The sequence below is a fragment of the Leptodactylus fuscus genome, chromosome 3, assembly GCF_031893055.1.
Source record: "Leptodactylus fuscus isolate aLepFus1 chromosome 3, aLepFus1.hap2, whole genome shotgun sequence".
In the NCBI taxonomy this organism is placed as follows: Eukaryota; Metazoa; Chordata; class Amphibia; order Anura; family Leptodactylidae; genus Leptodactylus; species Leptodactylus fuscus.
In genome coordinates, this window is record NC_134267.1 from 213,942,707 (window position 1) to 213,968,966 (window position 26,260).

Here is a 26,260-nt window from a genome sequence, read left to right on the forward strand (position 1 = left end):
AAGGCTGGCCGCTGACTGACAGCTCGGCTGCCCAATCAGAAGCGAGCCGTCCGGCACAAAGGGGCGGAGCCGCCTCCCATTGTTCCGTTCTTGCAGGCAGCTTGTGAAGTGAGCCGAGCCGCTGACATTGAGTAGTGAGGCAGCGTAAGAGGCGCACACACTACCGGCAAGAGGGAGAGACCTTCCTGGCCACGTCCGTACTGCACACCGAGGAAGATGATGTCTTGCTGAAAGGGATCGGCCTGAGCCATCCCTTCTCCTCTCCCTCCTACCTCTGCAGAAGAAGAGACTGGACAGACTTGGAGAGCTTGCAGCAAGGCAGTCATCTCCCATCCAGGACACAAAGCCCCCCAGCTGCCATTGGACTTTACAGGAAGCCTCATCGATCTGCTCTGTCCTTGCTTGAACTTTCCAATGCAGGGCTCATCCTTGGCCATTGTTCACACCATCTGATGTGCCAGCTTCACTTGGTGCATGACTGCTTCACCCATTGCTGCTAATTCTGCACCAGGACACATCCATTGCCCGAGCTCCACACGCCATCTACAGTCTACACCAAGGCAACTTTCTGCCTGAGAAGCTCATGTGGCCGGGAAACGCGTCGGAACAACATCTGAAGATTCTTATTTTTGTCTTGGGATCCATATTTTTGCAAAGGAATTCTGTATAGTAAAGATTTTGCATTTTATATATATTTTTTTTTGGAAAAGGTCAAAGGATTTGCACAAAAAAAAACAAACCCGGACCAGTGTTCTAGATCCCTCAACTCCTAACGTTCTAGATCCCTCCATTCCTGACGTTCTAGATCCCTCAACCGTCTCCATAGGAGCTAGGATCTAGCAGCCTTACCCCCCCAAATCAAGCTATTTTCTTCCACTTAAACCCTCTTTGCTATTGCACAACCCCCCCTATTTTCATTGACATTGTCTCTGCACCCCCAAATAAGCACAGCCCCCCCTATAGCCTTGGATTTGGCTGCTCTTTCATACTCATGAACATACAAAGATCTAACCCTATATCGATCACAAGGTATGGGAGATCTCGGAATAAGACCCAGGATTTTGAAGAGTTGTCATCTATAAGGTGTACAGAGCCCAGCCAGAGCTTCAGCCCCAATCTTGGCTCCCCAAGCCCCCCAGAGACTCCCAACTCGTCGCATTGCGTTTCCTGCATTGGGAAATACTTATTGTTGGAGCCTCTGGAGGGAGACCACGTTTTTCGAGCGGTGCATCTGCATAGTGGAGAGGAACTGCTCTGTAAGGTACATGATCATCCTTCTTGCATACTATAAGAGGTCTACTACTACCCCTTGCTTAGTCTACACCCCTTTAATTCTTACATTGGCATGGAGAAGCGTCGGTGACCTCGATTGAGGTCAGGACTCCGGCTCTTGTGAAACTACCACTCTCAGCATGCTCCAACTTCTAAGGGTACCTGCAAACAAACATGTGCCCTGTACAGGTCTGTGAAAATCGGAACGCACTGCACACGGACGCACTGTCCATGTCCTTCACAAACCCCATAGACTTCAATGAATGAACCCGGATCAGTATAGGTTTTGTGCCCAGGACAGGTCACATAGGAAACAGTGGGTCAGTGTGCCAAAGCTATGGTCATGTGAGCGTTCCGAGCAAGTGTGCATGCTGGGAGTTGTAGTTTCCAAACACCTGGAGTGTCACCGCTTGCAAACACCTGGCCTAAAAGCTTCTGCCATGCTTTGAGGTTCTCCTTGGAGCCTGCAGGTGTGCATCTAACTTCTTAGTAGTCACAAAGGTAAGAGAAGAGGCTTTGATCTTTCATTTGCTAGTCGCGGAGGACACAAAGCCCCTTTATGAGGGTACCTGGTGGCACCTAAGCACTGGATCAAATGAGCCATTGTAGGCGCAGGCATTACTAGGTGCCCTTTGATATAGATTTTTTTTCTTCTCCATTATTGCTGTGTCTGCAATATTTGGAAGCCACCTAAGCAAACTCTTGTCTCCCTCCGCTTATGTCATTCAGTTTCCATTCATTGTTTGCCTTCATCCTGTAGAAAGGCAACATCCAAAGCTTCTCCTCCATTCATTCATAAACAATGCGGCTGGAATGATGTAATTGTGAACCGTAGACGGCCACCTCATTCCCTATGGAGGATAATATGGCAATCCATTGAATGGGAGACTTTGTCAGGCAGTAAATGTATTTATAGGGGGGGGGGAGGCTAATGGTAATCGCCGCCGCTTGTGAATGACTCATGCTTCGCCCTGTTTATGAATGCCGCTCATTCTTTATTTTTACTGCTAAACTTTGCTGAAATTCAGATCCCTGAGTTGCATAAGCTGCCCTGGGAGCCGAATCCCTGCCCGGGGAACTTTCTGCTGACATATCCACATTAGGTTGCATCTTCTAGTAAATACTGACAACATATGTTGCAATTTGTATCTTCTGGATCCATGCACCCTTATGGTGTGTCCCCCTTTATGGGGGGAAGTTTTAAGGTTATCCAATGCGTTTATTTAGCTTTCCCGTTCAGGGAATGCCTATGAGGTTACACAGGAGTAAAAGTCTTTTTAGGTCAACCTATGACTTGCATTGTCAGTGCAGAATACCGCATGGCTTCCATGCATTTACCCTATATGGCGGTGTATTTACTATCTATATTAGTTTACTGCCATATGGTGTCTCTATGTGGCACCGTTATAGTCTTTATAAGCATTGTGTGTACATTTACCTTGCATGGCGGAGTTCGGGTTAGTCTCTACTACATTGTGTCCCCATATGGCACCCTGTTTTTCTTTCTATGCCTCGGTATACAATCTCATGCACAGTATGGGCCTATAGAAAGCTGCAGATGCCATAGTATGACTCTATATCGATATGGACATGTGCGCTTGCGCTTCTTTAGAATTGATCCATGTCATCAAATCGTTTATGGCCTCTTTCATGTATTTGTATCTCTATTCTGACCCTATGGCCAGACCTGGCCCAGTTTAACCCTAAATGCACCAGCTACCTATAGGTTATTGCAGCCTTGCTCATTTGCAAACGCGTAGTAGCATGCTTTGACTGTCACCTATACATAGTGGCACTCATGAAGTCTACAGGCTAACTGTCTATGTCCATGTGTGTATATCCAGCTCCATAGCAGTATATAGCAAACCTGCTACTATAGCCGGCTCCATATGGCTAGTTTCAGGACGTATAGTTCCTTATTTCCCGAACTTCCAGCCCACGTGAGGCTTCTGTCTGCTGCCACTCTTGTCTCAATTCTTTTGTTTCTCCCCTCTTCTCGCCCCCCCATCCCCCCCCTGCAGGTTTTTGATATACGCTGCTACCAGGAGTCCTTGGCGCCCTGTTTTTGTCTACCTATACACAGCAACATTAACCAAATAGCTGAGATCATTCTTGGAGAGACTAAAGCCTACGTGTTCTTTGAAAAAAGCCATGGGGACATGCATTCTTTTGTTCGTACCTGCAAAAAGCTCAAAGAGGAAGAAGCAGCCAGACTGTTCTACCAGATCGTGTCGGCCGTAGCGCACTGTCACGACGGCGGAGTGGTGCTGCGAGATCTCAAACTTAGAAAATTTGTCTTCAACGATGAAGAACGGTAAGATCTCCTATGGATAATGCAAGGCTACCTTTTATATGTGGGTGTAGCAGAGTTGAATGCGTTTGGTTGAACTCTTTGGGTAGAGCCGACCCAACTCTACTATGCCTGGATAGCGTATATCCAAATGTATCATTTATGGATGAGCTTATTGTCTTTGAGACATTGTTTCTAGTGCGATGAACGATAGAACAAAGGCGCCTGCTAACACTAGTAACAAGATAGCCATGGCAAGGCCCTAGCCCTAAGAGCTTACAATCAGAAGGTGATATAGTGTAGAGGTAATTTTGGGGGTTTTTTTTAGCTTTAATTTTATTTTTATGGTAACTTGAGCTTCCCATAGGACACTACAGGCAGTATATGGTATATGTAACATGTGGTATGTATGGAATGTGTCTTAGTAAATGTATCAGCCATAGGTTATCCATACATCTGGTCACTTAGTATACCAGACCTGACATAAATCATTCTGCCTGCGTCAGCAATCCGGACCTGACTATTTTACTTTATTTTTTAACTAATTTGTTATAATTGACGTATCGGACAATTGTTTCTATTCAGAACTGCAGAATGTATTTCATATTTTACGACCAGATGTAGCAGAGCCGAGTTTGTTTGATATCCCAACCTATCACTTGACCGCATTGAGCAAATCTTTACGTAACCCTGCCACCTCGCCAACGCAGGGCTAGATCTGTAAGTATATTGCCTCCCTAATGCGAAGACCCCGCCGGTGCCATCTTTTTCCGACTAATCCATTTTATTTTCCGTCTTGTCTCCTTTTCCCCTGTGTATAGAACATAAAGCGTGCGCGCAGACCTGAGCGAATGATTACAGTAATGGCCTATTTAGTAGCGTTTGAAGATTTGACCTTTGTGGTTAAATATTCTCTGCATGATACACTGTACCATTATATTCTGCCCGTATGTCTGAACGGGTATTAGCTGTGTCAGGGTATTGCCGTACCGTGCAAAAAAACATCCTAGTCAAGGCCATGGAGGCAAACGTATAGGCCTGGGGAAAACCGGATGATAAGAGACGACTGCCATTACTGCTCTCCCAGCTTTCCTAAGCTCCTGAATAGTATATTCACCTTGTTTCTAGTTATACATCCCACTGCTCCAGTAGATTTTATGGCTTTTGGGATAAAAATTAAAAAAAAAATATATATATATATATATATATATATATATATAATTAATATAATGTATTACATGTAATATATATATATATATATATATATATATATATATATATATATAAAATCTATAATTTTGTATAGCATACCCCCCCCCCCACATGGTCATGCTGCAGCTCTGTTTTAATTGAATGGTGATGAGCTGCAATACCAAGCAGAGCCACTATACAATATATGGTGCTGTGCTTGCTAAGTGGTGAAGCAATCAATAGCACATGTGACCGGTTGTGGCTCTTTCCAGTTATAGCTACTGATCTCCATAAGCAAGAGAAGCTGGACCCAAATTAAAGTTGGATTGGATGATCTGCTTTGGACAATCTCAGATAATAAGATGATAACCTAGTGATCAACCGTAATTGGTCAGGAAATGGGGAAACAGGTGTTCAATTTCCCTGCAGCACCACCGCAGGTTAAGTAAAGTATTACACTTTGCCTATAGTAATACGTTGGCTGTCCATGTACGTGATAGGTCCTCCAAACTGAGACATAGTAAAATCTCTGAGACTTCGGTTCCAACATATTTTCTAGGAGAAGATCACCCTACAACTCTTAAAGATATTTCTCTGATGCAGTTTTGAGTTGTCTTCTCAGAGATCTCATTGTGTGTTCTCCTCTATGGCCGGTAGATGAGGTCCTTATCATGGGCTCTGCTCTAGTAAGAGTTCCCTAATAAGGTGTTTTCTAAACCGTCCGACTCAGAAGGTTGTTTCTTGGTATATCCAAAAGATTTTGTCGTGTCCTGTTGCGTCACCCTTAGATATTTCTTCAACTATTCCTAGTCCATAATATTTATCCTACAATTTCAGGCTGTCCTTGTATGGTCTTGTTCTATCACATCATTGCTCGGTGTGTAGGAACCGTGACTAGGAAAGACTCCCTCCGAGTTTATATCGTGTCATGATGACTGCTTAATCCAGTCCAAGGCCACCAAAACATCTAGAAGACATAGGGGATATGTTGGAGCGCAATGGGGGAAGGAATCTACTGGTAGGGGGGCAGATCCTAGCTGGATAAAATAAGTTTTATCTGCTTGACCAGTTTTAAGGACACACATTCTTAGTTCTTGTTGGATTTTGTTGTACAGGTGGTGGTTTTGGGCCAAAGCCTGACAACTCTGTGGAGCCAGGCATTCAGACCACTGCGGTTGACTTCTCATTACTATTCTAGGACTATCCACGTCTGGCTTTGTTGATGCTTTTTAATCTTGGGCTTCCAAGACTCTTCAGATGTTGAGATGACCAATCATGGTGCCATGTCTTGGTCTGGGCAACTAACAGATCAATCAGAAATGTCCCTTGCAAGGATCTTACTCTACATCATGTTGAACGTTGGTGTTGCTGTCTTGGCCTGGATTGTAGCCCGTCTAACCACCGATGGGTTATAGGTCGTACACATATCTTGCCACATTGACAGGACCATCCGATGACGGGTGGCAAGGTTTTTGCATATCCAGGGCTTCACATGTGCCACCTGGGTGAATATTGTGGGTATAATTGGGGGGTCTCCCAGCTCTTCACCCCATTGCATGATATCAGGGAAGGTGGAGATTGGGCATACCAGATTTTTGAGCTCAAACCTTTTGCTTTCAGGGGACATAAGCCACCACCAAAGATGTGAGTTGAGCATGCATGTGTGTAGATGTCAGGAGGATTAGCTGTTGACCAAATGAGCCCTTGACCTACAGGTTATATGAAGATATGACCAACTTAAGCCAGCGGATGGTAGCCGACCCTAAAAGTGGTTTTATGGGATTAGAAAAACAGGGCTGTTTTCTTCTATAAACAGCGCCACACATGTCATCAGGTTGTGTATTGAATTGCAGCTCAACCCAAACTGACATCAATGGAACAAATCCATGCACACTTTGTTCATTTGGTTGTGAATAGAATGCAAGAACTACAGTGAAGACTGACACATGCAGAGAGGGAAAGCTGTGTAAATCTGTATAATTGTCATTCAGGGTTGGTGGAAAGCTGGGTGACATTCACAGGAGATGCTTTGTTAGTGTTTCTCTATAGTAATGGCTGGTCTATACTATTGTCTTGAGGCAGTAATGTTTCTGTTTTACTTGCTCGGTGTGAAGCCAGCTCCATCTAATGACTGCTCTCCTTTGCCTTTAACAATGCCTTTCTTGTCACTTTATGGCAGTCAGCTGATTTACTTTTGGTAGCGTTAACCCCGCGACCTCAGTCATATTGAATAGAGCACAAACAGGGCTCGAGGAAATTGTTAATCAGCTTTAGCAAAGAATACAATGTAATCTGGGTTACATAAAATATGATGATGTGTCAGCTGAGCGGGGAAGCGGAGTGCAAGCTTCCTGCTCGAGTACAGTTCTGGATACTGCCTCTCTGTCACCATTGCCTTTGTGGACAAACACTTTTTGAATGGGACTTTAACAATGAGATCGGTCACCGCAGGTCATGGGAGAATGGCCGACCAGGCCTTGTTCATATACAGGAAGATCAAATGTCTCCTCCTTGGTTGACTTCCTATAGGACATTGCATAGACTGTTCGCAGTGTAAAGAGTTGGGGTACGTCCACACTGGACAGACTTGCTCACAAGAAGTCCTGGCCTATGACAACTCTGCAGCAGAAGATTTTTCGTTACATTTAATTTAATCGGAAAGTCGGTCTGCAAAAGAATCTATAGGACCACCACTCTGCAACACTTTGGTCCCAGGTGTTTGAGACCTTGGTGTTGGGTCCCCTTGATAATGGGATTGTGCAGTGATGGACACATGGTGGCGTCTGGTACTGCAGTTTACAAAGTTGCAATACCAAGCATAACCCATGACACTAAGTGGCGCTGTACCTTGGGGAATTAAAAGGTGATTAGTGGATCTTGTGGCTATTTGTCTATAAGGGGAGAACTGGTGGGCTTGTAGCTATGATGGTGACAGCCTGTCATTGCTTGTTCGTGGCCTCCTCTCTTCTTTGACTTCCTCCTCCTTGCAATTCACCACCTCCTGCCTGGCGGTTTCGATTGAAATCTCGCGCATGCGCGGTTGCGCCCGGTCCTGTGCCATTTTTGTGTAGCCTACTGCTTAGTTCCCCTGAGAACTACGCGAGCGTGCTGCACATGCGCAGTACGGTTGCGATGTTCTCCACAGGAAAATGGCTCTCCAGCGTGCGCATGCGCAAGATTTCGATTGAAACCGGGCTGGAGGCGGTGAATTGCAAGGAAGAGGAAGTCAAAGAAGAGAGGAGGGCTTGAACAAGCTATGATGCGGGGGTGCATGGAACGCCCACTGTGCACGGTAGGACTAATTTACATATACGTTTTAACGGTAATTCAAATAAGGGGGGGGGAGGGTTCAAAAACAATTAGCAGCAGGCATATGTTTATCTAAAAACCGCAAAATCTAATGATAGAGCCCCTTTAATTCTCCTAAGTATACTGTTACATTACTGCTTGGATCACCAAAAAGTTTCATATGCCTTCCAGGGTTATTGCGCTCCTGCACCCCCCTGCCACAATATATTCCGTGCCCTCCGCAGCAGGGAGTATATGACCAGCAGTTCAGATGTTACCCAAGCTGGATGAAGTCCGATGTGCTGAGTCCACATTTAGTCATATTGTGACAGCAGTCTAAACTGCAATGTTGGTGTATGAATAAACAAGCTTTGTGCTGGGAGGGGCGGGGGGGCCATTGGCAGCGCGTGGAGGATATGGTGGAAGCTGTCCCATCAGCACATTCCTATATGAGCAATGTGTGAATTTGACCATTGCTCAGCTTTCTGTTTGTGGGCCACGCTGAGCTGTGCATAGCAAGCATTCTGACCCACGTGGCCTCCTCTCATGGCGGCAGCGGCAATGATTAGATCATATATAATGCTCGGGGTCAATGGGTTACTGAAATGTTTAATAATATATGGTATAGATCTCTTCCTGTGGTGGGCTGAGCAATTCCTTTAAAGGGATAGTCCAGGTTCATAAAATAAAATTTGGGAAGAATAAATGCGTTATTTTCTGGCCTTCTATTACCTCCCATTCCTGGCAGGACGGCCATTCCCTCCATCACCCTGCTTACAGGGGTAACGTTACGTCACTGGGATCCCAGTGGTCAGTCACAGAATTCTTAGCTATGTGACCTCACCACTACAATATTATTTATTTTGCTTATATGGCGCCATCATATTCCGCAGCGCTTTACAGACATTGACAATCATTGTTCCATATAGGGCTCACAATTCCCATTCCATATTAGTATGTCTTTGGAGGGAAACCCACGCAAACACAGGGGGAATATACAAACTCCTTGTAGATGTTGTCCTTGGCAGGATTAGAACCTATGACTCCAGCGTTGCAAGGCTGCAGTACTAACCACTGAGCCACTGTGCTGACCGTATGCAAACAGAGCAGTGGCAGTGATGGCTGGCCCTGGAGCAGAAACATGGTGGCTCAGTGGTTAGCACTGCGGCCTTGCAGCACTGGAGTCCTGGGTTTGAATCTCGCCAGGAACAACATCTGCAAGGAGTTTGTATGTTCTCCCCGTGTTTGTGTGGATTTACTCGTCCAGATGTGTCCATCGTAATAAATTCCCTCTAATATCTGTAGGACAAACAGAGAGCTGGTACTAAGAGCATCCCTCTGCAAAACCCAACACGTGCACAGTCAATTGACTCCCATAATCGCCCGATGGCGCTTCATTTCACCAAGAGAAAAACTCCTTGGAATGACCCTGGCGGCTTCTATATTTATATGGCTGGCTACTGCCTCCTACAGCGGGCTCGCTGCTGACATCATCATACCTTTTTATTATGTGTTACTGAAACAAGTAAGTTGCGTCTGTGATGTCATCCCTTCTAACATTACACACGTGTAGACTTGCGGTTTCTTTATTGAAGGTGAATAGTTCATCATTTGTTCTAATTTCGCACCTACTATAGTTAATTGGGCGCTTCCCGTCAGGTCTGGACACAAGCCAGGGGCGAGACAAATACCTCTGGAAATTTATTGCTGGCGCCTGCTTCCTTGGGCTTGGTTTATTTTATTTTTTACGTTTACGGATGCCTTCCTGGGTTTAGTTATTGTCTGTGGCTGCAATGTGTATTTTAGGTAGCCGGAGTACTAAGTGTCGCTGACTAAGCCGTATTTATCTCGGCTTGCCCCTTAGGTGGTGTTAGGTTATATAGTCTGACACATTATCTTTAACTAGTGTCGTCGTTACTTGGTGGGGGGGACACATGTGGACCCTTAGGTGTTGGCAGCTCTGTCTAGTATAGTGATAACAATGGGGTTATCATGGATTTGCTGGAACTTGGCACCATAGTTGTAACCCTATCGCTGATGACGGACGCCCAGCATTCATCCCTATCGAAGGCATTTGGTTCCTGTGTTGGGTTCATACGCACTTTTTAAAGAATTTCTTGAAACAGTCTGACTTTATCACTTATCAATGGGTGCAGCCATGAATTTAAGACCTTCTATGGTCTGAAGATTTTCTTCTCATACATGTAGCGTCCCTGCTTGATAACCAATCCACTATAAGGACATCATGGCTGGATTTCTGACAAGTTCCAGACCATAGAAAATTTCGAACGTCATTGTCTTATCCATTGGCCAACATATCTTACTGGTCTACAAACTTAAACAGTTCTATTCATGGGGGAACCTTTTAATTCTGAATAAATTTTACCTTTATTCAACTTTTATATGGAAAAGTTAGTGTTGGGTATCCGCTGGCCATGAAATTGGTGGGCCTGGACCACACATGTTGGATTGAAGCAATGGACGCAAGATTACTCTGCTCCACTAATTCGGTCTCTTTGGGTTTGACTGAATTGACATTGCTCAACCTCCTTCAGCCGTGGGACCTCTTTTGTGACCTTTGATGTGGATAACTAAGTTGATGGGGTACAACTTCGTTAAAGGGGATGTTTTTTTTATAATTGTTTAAAGGAGCTTCTTTACTTAACAGGACATGGACATTATAGAAAGGATTCCTAAATAAAGACTGGTCGAAGAATAGACCCAGGCCCACAGGCCTGGTAAAATTTATAACCATAATTCCCCAGAAGATTTGGTTGCCAAGAATGGAAACTATCACGTTTACATCCAGAGTCTCATCTTTGATCATGTGCAAGGCTCAATAAGAAACCTAAGGAGATGTGGATGTGACCATGTGGTTCAATCCTCTTTTATATATATTGTATACAATGGCCATCCATCTTGTCATGGGGATGAATGGTAGTATAAAGGGTCGGTCCAAGAGTGAACATTGTCTCCAGTTGAGTACATGTAGGGCCCATGTAGAAGACTTCCCACCCCTGATAATGTGATGGACATGTTTTTTCCTTAGCTACATTTTATCCTCGTGTGCTTTTCATTGATCGCGATCCCGTCCTTCCATTTTCTCTTTGTCATTGTAATAAATGTTGTTTGATTATGGAAAGCTGAAAATACGCAAAGGCATTACCAGGTCTTTAGAGATGAGGCTGAATACAAAATGTTTTCCATTACCAGTGAGGGAAAACCACAGAAGTGCAGCACTAGTTCTAGAGAAGGAATCTACGTCTTGGTTTCCTTGGAAACAGGCAGGGAAATCCGTGAAAATAATTCTGCAAAGATTTCTCTCTTCGAGATGCCTCCTTCAATCTCCCTCCTCTTGGAAATCTTGTGTAAGGGTTTCTCGAAGAGGACGTTCATTGTAATCCTCGTCCATGTTATCCAAAGCTCCTTTTTTTTTTTTTTTTTTTTTAATTGGTAAAGAAGTCGGATTCTAACTTTATCTCGAAGTGTGGTCTCCGGTATGGGAGCGGCGTAGGCCGAGGTGTTGATCTGTGCAATAGTTTTCTAACAATTTAACACTAGAAGTCCCAGAGAGGGGTCATTTAACATTTCTACCATTGCTTCAAATGGGAGCTTAAAATGTCTGGGACTTCTAGTGTTAATTGATCGAGTTGTTTTTGTTACGCTGCAGACGTCTATAGAGCGTTGAATGCAGCAATTCAATTTCCCATCAAAGTGCCTTTGTCTTGTATGGGGGATCCCTGTCTGTGGCCATGGAGACAAAGATGCATTTCCTGTTTCTAAGTGCCATGGCTGCCTCTGATTTAAGCTTTGCGGTTTCATTCACCGCTAATGGGGAAGCATTCATAGGCTCAATTGCTTCCTCTTTTGACATGCTCATGACTTCAGCACTGAAGCAAAATCTAATCAGTCATCGTATTGATCTCGTATATCCCCCCCCCCCCCCCCCATGAAATGGGAATTTTAGATGCCTTCCATGAAGGTCGTGCTGACGACATTCACAAATAAACGTGTAGACACGTTTTTGTAGCTTTCAGCTCTCGTTGCTTTTATTTATCTAAAATGACATCAGTTGGTCCCTCAAGGTTCTCGGTGGCTTGTTCATGATGCTATCTCTCTTATTAGCTTTCTTCTCCTCTAAGCATGATTGCCTTTGTCCTCTTGGGTCTTCTCCTAATATAGTATGTCCAATAACGTTGGTAGGAAGGTTGTAAAGATAGCTTCAACCCATTCCGTAGAGTTGATCCAGAGCAAAACAACCTCCAAGGGGAAGAACATTTGTCTTGGAGGAAACAATTTTTCCTGATTCGAAATTTGACGTGAAAATTCCTCTAGAGTTCCTTACGAAGAGTGTGTGTTATTGGCACAAATTAACAATCTCAATTTCCAGTCTCACTTCTCTTGGAGACCTCTTCAACTTCTAGAGGAAAGGTTCCTACACTAATGTTGAAGATGTGCCTTGGGTATAGATGGATATTTGGACAGACCCTACATCTATCTACATAGGTATTTAGTCACTCGTAAGCAATTCCCCCTCCACCCGATTAGATATTAATAATCCTCAATTTTACCGTAGTCAATCCACTCAATTTAGAAGATGTTTTGCCCATCTTCAGACTTCTGTTGCCTTTTTTAGGTCTTATGACAGTTTGTTTATTGGATATTCGAGGTAAGCTACTAGTATATTATATAATTGTACCCATTGTATTCCATTTTCTTTTGGCCTCCGTTTGCTAGTATCTGGCCTGAGTCCAATTGTGGTTGGACTGGCCAAACATCTAAGGGGAGTTCTGACTTGGTGGCACATGAGGAGAAAGGTCAGGCGTGCTTAAATCAAACATGTCCGATGATTTTAACTCAGTGCTTTGTCTTTGTCTTGAACTAAATTGTTTCCCTGTTTTTGCTTCCAGGACTAAGGTGAAATTGGAAAGCCTGGAAGACGCCTATGTTCTGTCAGGAAACGATGACTCTCTTTCAGACAAACATGGTTGTCCAGCTTACGTGAGCCCAGAAATCCTCAACACAAATGGCAGCTATTCGGGCAAAGCTGCCGATGTTTGGAGTCTAGGCGTGATGCTCTACACCATGTTGGTTGGACGCTACCCATTTCATGACATTGAGCCTAGCTCCTTGTTCAGCAAAATTCGTCGCGGGCAGTTTAACATTCCAGAGACCCTATCCCCTAAGGCGAAATGCCTTATACGTAGCATACTTCGTCGGGATCCAACAGAAAGGCTCACATCTCAAGAAATTCTGGACCATCCTTGGTTTTCCACAGATTTCAATGCGTTGAATTCAGGATATGGTGCTAAGGAAGTGTCAGATCAACTGGTGCCTGATGTCAATATGGATGAGGATACGGACCCTTTTTTTAACTGAGCACAAGACTTTACTTTTTCGGTACTTGAGGTGACCATGGCCACATGAAGGAGTCCTTCCGGACCTTAGTATTCAAAATCTGTATTGTCCCAAGATGGTGGCTGGTAAAAAAGGCTCCACTTGGGCTTCTTGATTTTGAGAAGACAAGTCTGCAAGGAACTACTCTACACATGTAGCATTAAGGCTGCTATACAGTTAGTCTTTTATTTTATAAATGTGTTTTATGTTCTGTTTTTAACTAGCATGGATAAAGTGTAGCTTCACCCTGTACGGAGCCAAGGAGACTGCACAAGCCAATTCCAGTGCAGCTTTTGTCACTCCTGTCAATAGTAATTTTTTTTTGTCAATGTTCTGCCACGCACATCCTGGCATCGCACTGTTAATTTTTTTTTTTTTCTCGTGCCATTGTTCAGGGAAGGTACAATTGGCTTTTTTTCTTTTTTCTTTTTTTTTTTTTAATTTTTTTTTTTTAATATTTTTTTTTTTTTTGTGCCAAATTGGTACAGTGAGATAAAATAATAAAGCAAGTTGAATGCACTGACATAAAAGTGGGTGCTATTTTTTTTTTTTTTTAACCTATTTTTATCTCCACTTATTTGGTCTAATTATAAACTACTTAATATTCCGATCAGGAAATGACATTTTAATGCTTTGCTCCCTTAAGGGGAAGTAATTCATTTAACAAGCTGTTCTGTTTTCTGTTGGATGGGTTTGGCTACAGGAAGCTGTTACAATTCCGACTCCTAGATGCATTCTCGCTACGCTCGTGGCGGACAAGATTACCTTTGGAAAAATAAACAGGGTTTTGATTTTACTGGCTTCCAAAAAAAAAATCGCCACCTTGCACTTACAGCCAGGAGTATACATATATATATATATATATGAGATAAGCTGCAGAGCCATTGCTATAAGGGATGGCCTACTAATAATTTTTTTTTTTTGTCTCCCGAATCATCCCAATTTTTTATTTTTATTTTTTTCCCAATTTTGGGATTTTTTTTTATTTTATTTTAAATAACATTTCAAAGGAAATAGTTTTATAAGCTTACGACTATCCACTAAGGTCTCCCATTCCCCCCCCCCACCCAACCACCCCGTTCCTTCCCGTCACCCCCTGCACGGACATGCATTAAGTGCACCTTTTGTATTGTCAAGAATTATTTATTTTTCATGAAAAATGTCACAGTAGTGATGTATTAAGCCAGTACTTCAATTAAATTACGGGTTGACTTACAATGACATATTACATGCTGTACTTAACACTTCCTTTTTATTTTCCTGTGTGTATTTTGGCACTTTTTATTTTTTTTATTTTTTTTTTGTAATTTTTTTTTTTATAGCTTGTATTAACTATAACAGGCATTTCCCACCCTCACCACCTCTGTATTGCTATATAATAAAATATAAGCATAAATATTTGTGTTTTTTCCCGCCCGTACCTCAGTTGTTTCCAATTTAACCTGCTTGTATCTGTTTTGTGAAATGGTCAAGTTTTTTGGGTAGGTACATGTAGACTCTAAGTATGTAAATGTTACTTGAATTTGTGCTTAATTGTAGTATGTGGCATGTGTGTACAGCTACTTGGCATTTGAATTCTGGGAAACAGTTTGCCTGGCCCCTGTGGGAAGATTTAAAAAAAAAAATTTTTTTTTTTTTTCCCCCTTTTGGATTATTTTTGTAAGGACAGTATATATTCTAATATTCTTGACTTCTAAATGACAAATCTGCAGCTGACCTTGGTTCTATTTTGGTATCTATCGTTAAAAGAGTAGTAATAATTACTCAAGATGGTGCTGAATCGGAAGGAATGAAAAATTTATTTTGGGTTCTTATTTTATTTTTTACTTTCTCGACCCCTCCTATTGCCCATGAGACCCATTTTATTTCTCCTATCCTTAGTAAGATGAGAGACTGGTGATAAAATGTGCATGGTGGGGTGTTACTGCCTCTGGTGCTTTGAATGTTATGTATTTGGTTTAATGTTTTTGTCTTAATCTCTTCAATAAATTGTGCATATTTAACTAAAATACTTGTAATTTTTTTTATTTTCTCCAGTTTGCGTTAGAATGTACACATTTGGTTTAGATAGTGATTTGTATCCCCACACTGTCCTTGTTGGGTTCCAGTTACATCACGTTTTTCCATCCCTTTATTGGAAAATTCCGTACTATATACTGATCTCTATGTAAATGAATGGGCAGAGCTCAGAACATGACGTTGTCAGAAGAACGAACAAGTAGAAGATACCGAATTAAGAATTAAAGGGCTTTTCCCATCTCAGTGTTTCAGCAGTCTGCCTGCAGTCTCCTCTTCTCACTTCCTGTATCCACCCCTGTCCCAGCTTGCTGAACGAGTCTGAGAAGGATTGCAACACTTATGCAGATCAGATAAATATGCTCATGCTAGTAGACAATGGATTCAGTGTTATCTGTTTGTTTATATAGAGCGATAACAGATCAGGCTTTATCAGCAAAACTGCAAATAGCTGAACTGATTGTCCTGCCGGCACTGATTAAGTGCAGACACTGCACGGAAAACACACGGACCCTATTAAAGTCTATTGGGTCCATGTGCTTTCATTGCTTACTGCTTTTTAATGCGTTCGGTATTCCGTTTGGGAGAGTCCCCAAGCCGACTTCCCTAGCGGGATAACGAACGCAGATGTGAACCAAGCCTCGTTCTTATGATGTGCCCCTGCTGACCTTTAATGGATGGCCTAACACCCAGGCCTGGCCTGGCCGATCAGCTGTTTGGAGAGACTATAGCAATTGCGTGAGTGCTTCAGTACCTACCAGGCACAACACCATATATCTGACTTTGTAATGCACAGGACCGATGAACATCACATCACATGAAGCCGAAGGGCGCTTGGGGAATGCCGCTACTTCTTCAAACAGCTAGTCTGCTGGGGTCCAATACCTGGGACTCCCACAACTAGTGTCGTAACTACCGCCATAGCAGCAGAGGCATCTGCCACAGGGCCCGGGACATTAGGGGCCCGGTGACAGCCGCTACCGCTGCTATCATTATACTCAGGGGTCTTTTTTTGTTTTTATTCCCCCGGGTCTCCGATTATTATATCTTTTCAGACCCCAGAGTATAATAATTGTTTATGGGTGTCCACAGTGGGACATAATACTGTATACAGGGGCCACTATGGGGGATAATACTGTGTGCAGGGGCCACTATGAGGTGCAATACTGTGTGAAGGGGCCACTATGGGGGATAATACTGTGTGCAGGGGCCACTATGGGGGATAATACTGTGTACAGGGGCCACTATGAGGTACAATACTGTGTGGAGGGGCCACTATGGGACATAATACTGTGTGCAGGGGCCACTATTGGGGTACAATACTGTGTGCAGGGGCCACTATGGGGGATAATACTGTGTGCAGGGGCCACTATGGGGGATATTACTGTGTGCAGGGGCCACTATGGGGGATAATAGTGTGTGCAGGGGCCACTATGGGGGATAATAGTGTGTGCAGGGACCACTATGGGGGATAATAGTGTGTGCAGGGGCCACTATGGGGGATAATAGTGTGTGCAGGGGCCACTATGGGGGATAATAGTGTGTGCAGGGGCCACTATGGGGGATAATACTGTGTGCAGGGGCCACTATGGGGGATAATACTGTGTGCAGGGGCCACTATGGGGGATAATACTGTGTGCAGGGGCCTCTATGGGGGATAATACTGTGTGCAGGGGTCGCTATGGGGCATAATAGAACACGCAGTAATGCGTAGGAGGGGGTCGGTCGAGGTATTCGGTGTCGGGTGGGGGGGGCATGTCAAAAGTTCGCCACGGGCCCACACCACTCCTAGTTACGCTACTGCCCACAACTCTTCAATTCATGAGGATAGGTAATCAATTAAAAACTCACCGAAAAGCCCTTTAAATTAAGGTGTATGACCAGCTTGAAATTCCTATGATAGGTTATTGAAAGGGATTATCCAGTTTCTAGTATTGATGGCCTATCACATGTACCATTTTCAGTACATGTTATCTGCGGAGGTTTCTAGGACATCAAGCATACCTCCCAACCGTCCCGATTTCCGCGGTCACGATTTGGGTCACATGTCCCGCGGTCCCGGTTGGAGGGAGGTATGTCCCGATTTCAACTCAGATCTGCGTCCAGAGGACGCAGATCTGAGTTGAACACATATGCGGCTGCAGCAAGGAGCTGACACAGGTGTCAGCTCCTCGCTTCGCCGCTGCCACCGGCTCCTGGCTTGTAAACGCGATGTGACACATCGATGTGACACATCGCGTCTACAAGCCAGGAGCCGGCGGCATCGGCGAAGCGAGGAGCTGACACAGGTCAGCTCCTCGCTTCGCCGCTGCGTGTCTCTCTCGCTGACACATATGCGGCTGAAGAGACACGCAGCGGCGAAGCGAGGAGCTGACCTGTGTCAGCTCCTTCCTTCAGCCGCATGTATCAGCGAGAGAGGCGCGCAGAGAGCGGCGAGGGAGCGGAGGAGAAGGTAAGTTTAATGTGGAGGTGGAACGTGAATCTGGGGGCAGATGAAGGAGAGGACGGCATGACACTGAGGGCAGAGATGGAGAGGACAGCATGACACTGGGGGCAGAGATGGAGAGGACGGCATGACACTGGGGGCAGAGATGGAGAGGACGGCATGACACTGGGGGCAGAAATGGAGAGGACGGCATGACACTGGGGGCAGAGATGGAGAGGACTGCATGACACTGGGGGCAGAGATGGAGAGGACGGCATGACACTGGGGGCAGAGATGGAGAGGACGGCATGACACTGGGGGCAGAGATGGAGAGGACGGCATGACACTGGGGGCAGAGATGTGGGGACATGAATCTGGGGGCAGAGATGGAGAGGACATGAATCTGGGGGCAGAGATGGGGGACATGAATCTGGGGGCAGAGATGGGGGACATGAAACTGGGGGCAGAGATGTGGGGACATGAAACTGGGGGCAGATGAAGAGTGTATATGAAACTGGGGGAGAGATAGAGGGGGGACATATAATTTACAGGTGACTGTAGGAGGATTATACTGTGTGCGGGCACATGAAAAATTAACGAGTGGGCGGAGTCAACACAAAAGTGGGCGGGGCTAAATTTGCCGCGGCGAGCTACGCGCGCCGCACATTTTGTCCCTCTTTCAGTTCTTCAAAAGTTGGGAGGTATGCATCAAGCCCTGTTAAGACCAGAGGAATAGCAAAATGATTACAGGATCAGACTACATATGCTTTTTAGTCTGTAACCATGGAAACTGATGTGTCTGTACAGGAGCTGTAAACACCTAAAAATATTTTATATACATATATATATACACACACACACACACACACACACACTGCTGAAAAAAATAAAGGGAACACAATGTAACTCCAAGTAACACTGATTGACAATCCATTTCACATTCTGTTGTGCAAATGGAATAGACAGCAGATGCAAATTATTGGCAATTATTGAGACACAATAAAGGAGGGGTCTGCAGGTGGGGACCACAGACCACACCTCAGTACCAATGCTTTCTGCCTGATTTTTTGGTCACTTTTGAATGTTGGTTGTGCTTTCACACTTGTGGTGGCATGTGACAGACTCTACAACCCACACAAGTGGCTCAGGTAGTGCAGCTCATCCAGGATGGCACATCAATGCGAGCTGTGGCAAGAAGGTTTGCTGTGTCTGTCAGTGTAGTGTCTAGAGGCTGGAGGCGCTACCAGGAGACAGGCAAGTACACCAGGAGATGTGGAGGGGGCCGTAGGAGGGCAACAACCCAGCAGCAGGACTACTACCTCCGCCTTTGTGCAAGGAGGAACAGGAGAAGCACTGCCAGAGCCCTGCGAAATGACCTCCAGCAGGCCACAAATGTGCATGTGTCTGCACAAATGGTTAAAAACTGATTCCATGAGGCTGGTATGAGGGCCCGACGTCCACAGATGGGGGCTGTACTCACAGCCCAACACCGTGCAGGACACTTGGCATTTGCCAAAGAACACCAGGATTGGCAACTTCGCCACTGGCGCCCTGTGCTCTTCACAGATGAAAGCAGGTTCACACTGAGCATATGTGATAGACGTCACAGAGTCTGGAGGGTCAGTAATGGTGTGAGGTGGCATTTCTTTAGAAGGCCGCACAGCCCTCCATGTACTCGCCAGAGGTAGCCTGACTGCTATTAGGTACCGAGATGAGATCCTGAGACACCTTGTGAGACCATATGCTGGTGCGAATGGCCCTGGGCTCCTCCTAATGCAGGACAATGCCAGACCTCATATGGCTGGAGTGTGTTAGTAGTTCTTGCAAGATGAAGGCATTGAAGCTATAGCCCGGCCGGTCCATTCCCCAGACCTGTATCCAATTGAGCACATCTAGGACATCATGTCTCGCTCCATCCACCAACATCACGTTGCACCACAGACTGTCCAGGAGTAGGGTTGAGCCGATCTTGACTTTTCAGGATCGATTTTAAAATCCGATTTCCGATCATTTTTCATTCGAACCCGATCTCGATCCCAATTCCGGTCCGGTGCCTGGTGCCTTCCTTCTTCTTTGCTTCGCTGCCGCTCCACACTGCTCTTCTCCCTTCGCTGCCCCCTCCCTGCCAGGTTAGGAGAGAGTGGGCGGGTTAGGAGAGTGTGGGCGTGTACTGGGTGGGGAGACGTCACGTCTTCCCGCCCTGTACCCGCCCACACTCTCCTAAGCCACAAGCCCCACCTACCTAGCGCTTTAAACACTAACCTGGGAGGCAGGGCAGCGAGGCGAGAAGACTGCAGCATGAAGCGGCAGCGAGGACAAGAAGAAGGAGGGCACCGGAGCAGCCATCTCTAGAAGTAAGTAGCTGTTAGAGATGTTTAGTTTAGCTTCCCATTCGAATGAATGGAGGCAGCCAGCGCGCAAGGGGTTAAGGCTGTGTGCCGGCTGCTTCCATTCATTCCTATGGAACTGCAGTGGAGCCTTCACACTGAGTATACAGCGTATACTCAGTGTGAAGGCTAAGCAAAGCATTGTGGGAAAAGATCACCGATCTCGATCCCACTTAAAAAGATCGTGTTCGGAATTCCGATCGCGATCGTGAAATTTTCTCGATCGCCGATCGGAATCCGATCTTTTCCGATCGCGATCGCTCAACCCTATCCAGGAGTTGACAGATGCTTTAGTCCAGGTCTGGGAGGAGATCCCTCAGGAGACCATCCGCAACCTCATCAGGAGCATGACCAGGCATTGTAGGGAGGTCATACAGGCATGTGGAGGTCACACACACTGCTGAGCCTCATTTCGACATGTGTCAAAGACATTACATCAAAGTTGGATCAGCCTGTAGTGTGTTTTTCCACTTTAATTTTTGGGGGGCTCCAAATCCAGACCTCTATTGGTTAATACATTTGATTTCCATTGATGATTTTTGTGTGATTTTGTTGTCATCACATTCAACTTTGTACAGAACAAAGTATTCGATGAGAATATTTCATTCATTCAGATCTAAGATATGTTATATATTGGATGTATTAGAATAAAAACTGCATTTTTATAACAAGGCTTCACCAAAGATTATTGCATGGCAAATGAAGCATACAAGGCCTAGACAAGACACATATGATTTATGTCCTCTGTCATTACTGACCCGCTAAGTTTTACAAACACTTACAATTGTGGATTTAATATGGAGATGTGGATTTGTAGCTCCTGGGTATAGATTAGGAACGTCTTCCCTTCCGTAGGTTGTCATTGGATAAAACCATCTGCAATCTCCCCGTTGTACATAATACACTCCGAACCTTTTTAAGTCAAGAAGATATTTTGTCATCCGTTAAATGATTCCGACAGAATGCCAGCATTGTCCCCCACAGAAAAACTAGAAAAGTGAAATTCACACATTTTCCACTCCAGCTCCTTTGACTTATACCTCATGGCGTCCTTTGGCTCAGACTCGGCGTGTTCTGCCTGAACAGAATTCGGCGCTGATGATTAGAGGGTCGCTTTATGTAAAACTCTTTTCACATCAGCATTCCTACGAGGAAGCATCAGCCTTGCCTTTGCATGTTGGCAATGTGTTGGATAACAATGTTAGCAATTCTTTTCATGCTGTGATACTTTGTTCTATTATCTGTCAATGTCATCCAAGCTGGCAATGCTTGGGGTAGAGTAGGGATCCCACAGGGCATGTGTTGTGAACTTGGCACACAACGAGGCCTCATTGTTAATAGCAATAACACTTGGATCCTGTTGACCTTTGTCTAGACGTGTGATTAATGTCTTCAGCATGATTTGGAATTTGGATTTTTTATATTTTTTAAAGATTTTTTTTGAGGGGAGAAAAATATCTTTAGAATATGTAATTGTAATGTTGTATGGGTTAAAAGATTCTGTATGTGGTTATTACTAGGTCACTGACTGGGCACAAGGTAGTTGAACCCATTCATAGAAGATACAAAATAACCCCAGAGCAAAAAACAAAAATTTGGGAAGGGGCGCTGTTCCATGATGCTGGTAGTTTCACTTGTCAGCTTTGTGGCCACTGAGGTTGCATGCTTGGATGTACAGGAGAGCTACTGGATTGTCCATACTGGATTTCGGGGAGAAAACAGGTTGATACTCTTAATTTTTTTGTTTTATAAAATTTGTAGCCATCTGTACATTTTTGTTTTTAAAAAGTTGGTTAACTTTTTTAAGATCTGATCACACTATCGTCTTCCATTGATAACTGGGACGCCAAAGCTATGATGGATAAACTTGGAAATGCATACATAAAAGATTCTATTCACTTAAAGGGGTTTTCTGGACAGATTTTTTTTTTTTTAATAGAAAAGTCTGTTAGTACTAGTAATGGGTTAATAATTACAACTATACCTTTAGCAGTGTTTGGAGTGTTTTCCGGGTGTCACTGGCATCTGCTGCATTCTCTCCCTTTGTTTACATTGTTTGCTTCCTGCTGTGCAGCTTCCTGTGTAGCTGCTGCAATAGTCCCCTCTCAATCAGCCCCCCTCCCTCCTCTCTCACTCCCTTACAAAACGTTTCCTCTCTAAGCCTAAAAGCCTCCCTCCCTGTCTCACTATGCCTATCCCCTTCTACCCTCCGTCTCACTAAGTTTAGTGATCCTGCCCATTACTAACCCCTCCCACTCTCTCCCCATCTCCCTAGCTAACCTATTCTGCCCACTACTAGAAGACAGGAAAACAGGGAGGAGTCATTCCCCAGACACGGGAAGGCTTGGTAAGTATTGATGGGGATAGGGGAAGGGGAGAGTGATGGTGAGGTTTTCCGGATTATCAGCAAGTGTCCCTGGGGCTGTCACATGACCACTCCAGGAATATAGGAAATTATTAGAGATGAGCGAGTAGTGAAATATTCGAGATTCATTTTGAGTAGAGCCTCAATATTCAACTACTCAATCGAATATCGAATCCCATTACAGTCTATGGGAAAAAATGCTCGTTTCAGGGGAAACCACTATTCGACTAAAAGAGAGTCACCAAATCCACGAGTAGCAGGAGAAGAGTGTTTAGGAGGAGTGCTGTGCAGTTAAAGCGCACGGACCTCATAGATTATAATGGATCCGTGCGCTTTAACTGCATAGCGCTTGCAGTTGCACTGATATTCTGTTCGGGGGGGGGGGGGTCCTCCTGTGGACTCCTTCAGGACAGGAGGCAAGCGCTAATGTGAACTTGCAGAACCAGCATTGATTGGCTGAATATTATACAGTGTATAGCATTCGGCCAATCAACGCTGGTTCTGCAGAAGGCTCTTCTTTGCTAGTCGGGAGAGCTGGCAGCTTTCGGTTATGCGGGAGCTGACTTTTTCTCATAGGAATGCATTGACCAGCGTTGATTGGCCGAATGCTATATAATGTACAGCATTTGGCCAATCAACGCTGGTTCTGCCGCAGACTCCACTGTGGTCCGATCTTAGACTCCGCCTCCTCACAGACGAGCGTCTGACAGAACCAGCGTTTATTGGCCGAATGCTGTACACTGTATAGCATTCGGCCAATCAATGCTGGTTCTGAATCAAATCTTTACTTCGAATAGGAGTAGTATTCGAACAAGTACAAGTATATTGAATACCGTAGTATTCTATCGAATACCTACTTGATCAAATACTACTCACTCTTCTCTAGTAATTATAGATTTTTTTTATTGAAATAAATTAGAAGTTAGGAGAGGGGAGGGAGTTTAGTTTATGGGTTAATTATCAGTTTATCCTGGACAACCCCTTTAATAGGGCCCATTGGAGAATTTTTGAGAAGAAAAGAGTTGTAAACCTTTGTGAAAGCTTGAGAGACTGGTAAACAAAACTGTGTAAAGAGAGCCTAAGGCCCTGTGCACACGCCATGAAAAAGGGACGTGAAATGGACATAATTCTATTTATTTTTTTAACGTTCATTAAAAAATATTACATGTCCTCTTTTTGCCCTTTTTTCCAGTCTGACGGACTCAATACAAGTCTTTTTAACACATGATTTTTGGGCAAATTTTTCCAAAAAAAACCGAAAACAACTATAGTACATAGACAAACATGATGAAAAATTAATAACTGATAAAAACTGATTAAAAAAATTGCAACAAACTGGGTGTGGCTTTGCAAAAAAGAGGACTTGGCCAAAAATCTGCCAGAATTGTCAGAAAATTCTGGTATGAACATAGACCAGACAGTCTAAGGATACACCAGATTTATCACCCAGCCATTGTGATACGTGTCGCGTATTTCCAGCCTGCCTAAGTTTAGACTGTCTGACTATTAGTAAATCTGGGCCATTGTCTGTAGAGAGAAACTTCTGCATAGTTGTAAGAATCCCTGGAGAATCAGCCCAACTTTAGCTGTTCCCCAGAGGACCCCAAAAGTCCTAGATAAGGAATTGTTCTTGTATATGCGCCATTTACCAAACCATCAGAATAAGAAATCTGCAGTGTTTTATATGGCGACGTAATAGTCTGCCATACCTATGTCATCCTTCTTATATTACTCTTATTGGAATCTAGAACAAAACGACAGGGGGTAAATAAGAAACTTCTATTATTTCCCATTTTTGCAAATATAAAAAGATGATATTTGATACAAAAGGAGAGAAATTGGCAACATGGGCTCAATGGACCATTTTATTACAATGGAGGACAATGATGCTGTTCTGCAAAAACTCTACAACTGTACACAGTCAATTGTAGTATGGGGAACATGTATGTGACTCCAGTATGTGTGTAGCCCAAATCTCAGCACTGCTTTATTAAATACAGTATATGAATAGGAGGACTGATCATTTGGGAAATAGAGCAGTGCCTCAAGATATGGTCCATAGTCGAAGCTAATGGGGTATACAAAAAGAAGGTATATGTGTGATAAATATCTGATATAGGTGTTAGGATTCTGCCTTGTGTACCGTGTGTACTGGAATCAGGTGCCCTGAAGCAAGATGGCGGGAAGGGCTTCGCTGAACTAAGTTTCCTGTTTCCTGCAGCTGGGCTGGACTCCTGGTCACATGCCTTTTAAGGGGCGTGGTATCTTCTACACATTGCTTGTGTATTCCGTTGGAGTTTCCTCTGGCTGACCTCAAGCTCCTGGAGCTGGCTTTATCCCGCTGGTTCCCCAATCCTGCTGGGTCTTGCAGTCCACCTCAGGATCATTTCTACTTGCTGCTGTAGCCCTGCTGGGCTCCCCGATTCACACATCCTTCGGCTTAGCTGCTGCACCTGGCGACTCCGCTGCCCGCACGGAAGTGCGAAAGGTCTGCGCCTGCTGTCGCTGAAGACCCCGGTGCCTATTCGTCCACCTGGTCCGCTCTCCGGGATTCCCGTCCACCGACAGACTCTATCTGCCCTGACATCCATTTGACCTCTGCCTGGTTACGCACCGCCTTCCCGCTCTCAGCCGGCCCTCACTGTCTGCTTGTCTATCCTGTGTCAGTTTTGCAATAAAGGATTGAAAACCGGACCAGTGGCCTCCTGCGTATCCACTCATATCGTGACAGGATACACAAGCCATCATGGAGGTCGTCATACTTCAGTCCCTAGACGCTCGCCTGAAACAGGTGAGCAGTCTCACGTAGACGCTGGCTACGGAGGTCCAGGACGTCAAGAAGCGCCTGGCTCTCCTGGAGGTACAGGTCAACCAAAATGCGCAGCAGATTGGAACTGCTTTACAGGACTTAAGCGCTCATACTCAGGTGTTGGAACATCACGTTTCCAGTGTCCCCACTACGCCTCCAGCACCAATTTCGCCTAAGTTGCCCCCGTTTCACTTTAGCGGCGATCGGGACAAGTTCAGGGGCTTCATCAATCAATGCCATTTATATTTCGGAACTCATGAAGCACAATTTCCCACAGATCGCTCTAAGGTGCTGTGCATAATAATGCTACTAACCCACAAGGCCATCGCTTGGGCTAACCCCCTTATTGAGACAGACGACGATCGACTCAACAACTTTGATCAGTTTGTAGCCGCCATGACACAGATGTTTGATGACCCCCACCGGAGGGCTACGGCAGAAACCACCTTATTGGCGCTCAAACAGGGTAGACGTCCGGTTATCGATTATGTCATGGAGTTCCGGAGATGGGCGGTGGATACCACGTGGGACGCCAATTCCCAACTTCCGTTGTTCCGTAAGGGCTTATCAGGAGCTATGAAAGATGAATTGGCCCGGGCCGAGGCTCCCGACAATTTGGATGACTTCATTAATCATTGTGTCCGGATTGACGCCCGGATGTCGGAGCGCCGGCTGGAGAGATGGAAGGCTCTAAATCGCAGTAGTGACCCATCCTCATGGGGTTTCCCAAGGGAGGTTACAAGCAAGCCTTCCCAGCGACCGGAGGCCGAACCCATGCTGTTCGACTCCTTGCAGCATCGCGAGAGGAATGACCGCCGAG

General features: G+C 44.9%; 1 protein-coding gene across 1 annotated transcript; it reads left to right on the plus strand.

Moving 5' to 3' along the window:
* The first annotated feature begins 818 nt into the window (after positions 1-818).
* On the plus strand, positions 819-13,843 carry TRIB2 (tribbles pseudokinase 2). The gene is made up of 3 exons (XM_075269161.1): positions 819-1,261; positions 3,294-3,586; positions 12,952-13,843. The coding sequence occupies exons 1-3, from the start codon at positions 992-994 to the stop codon at positions 13,418-13,420; spliced, it is 1,032 nt and encodes a 343-aa protein (XP_075125262.1). The 5' UTR covers positions 819-991; the 3' UTR covers positions 13,421-13,843.
* The last annotated feature ends 12,417 nt before the right edge of the window (positions 13,844-26,260 follow it).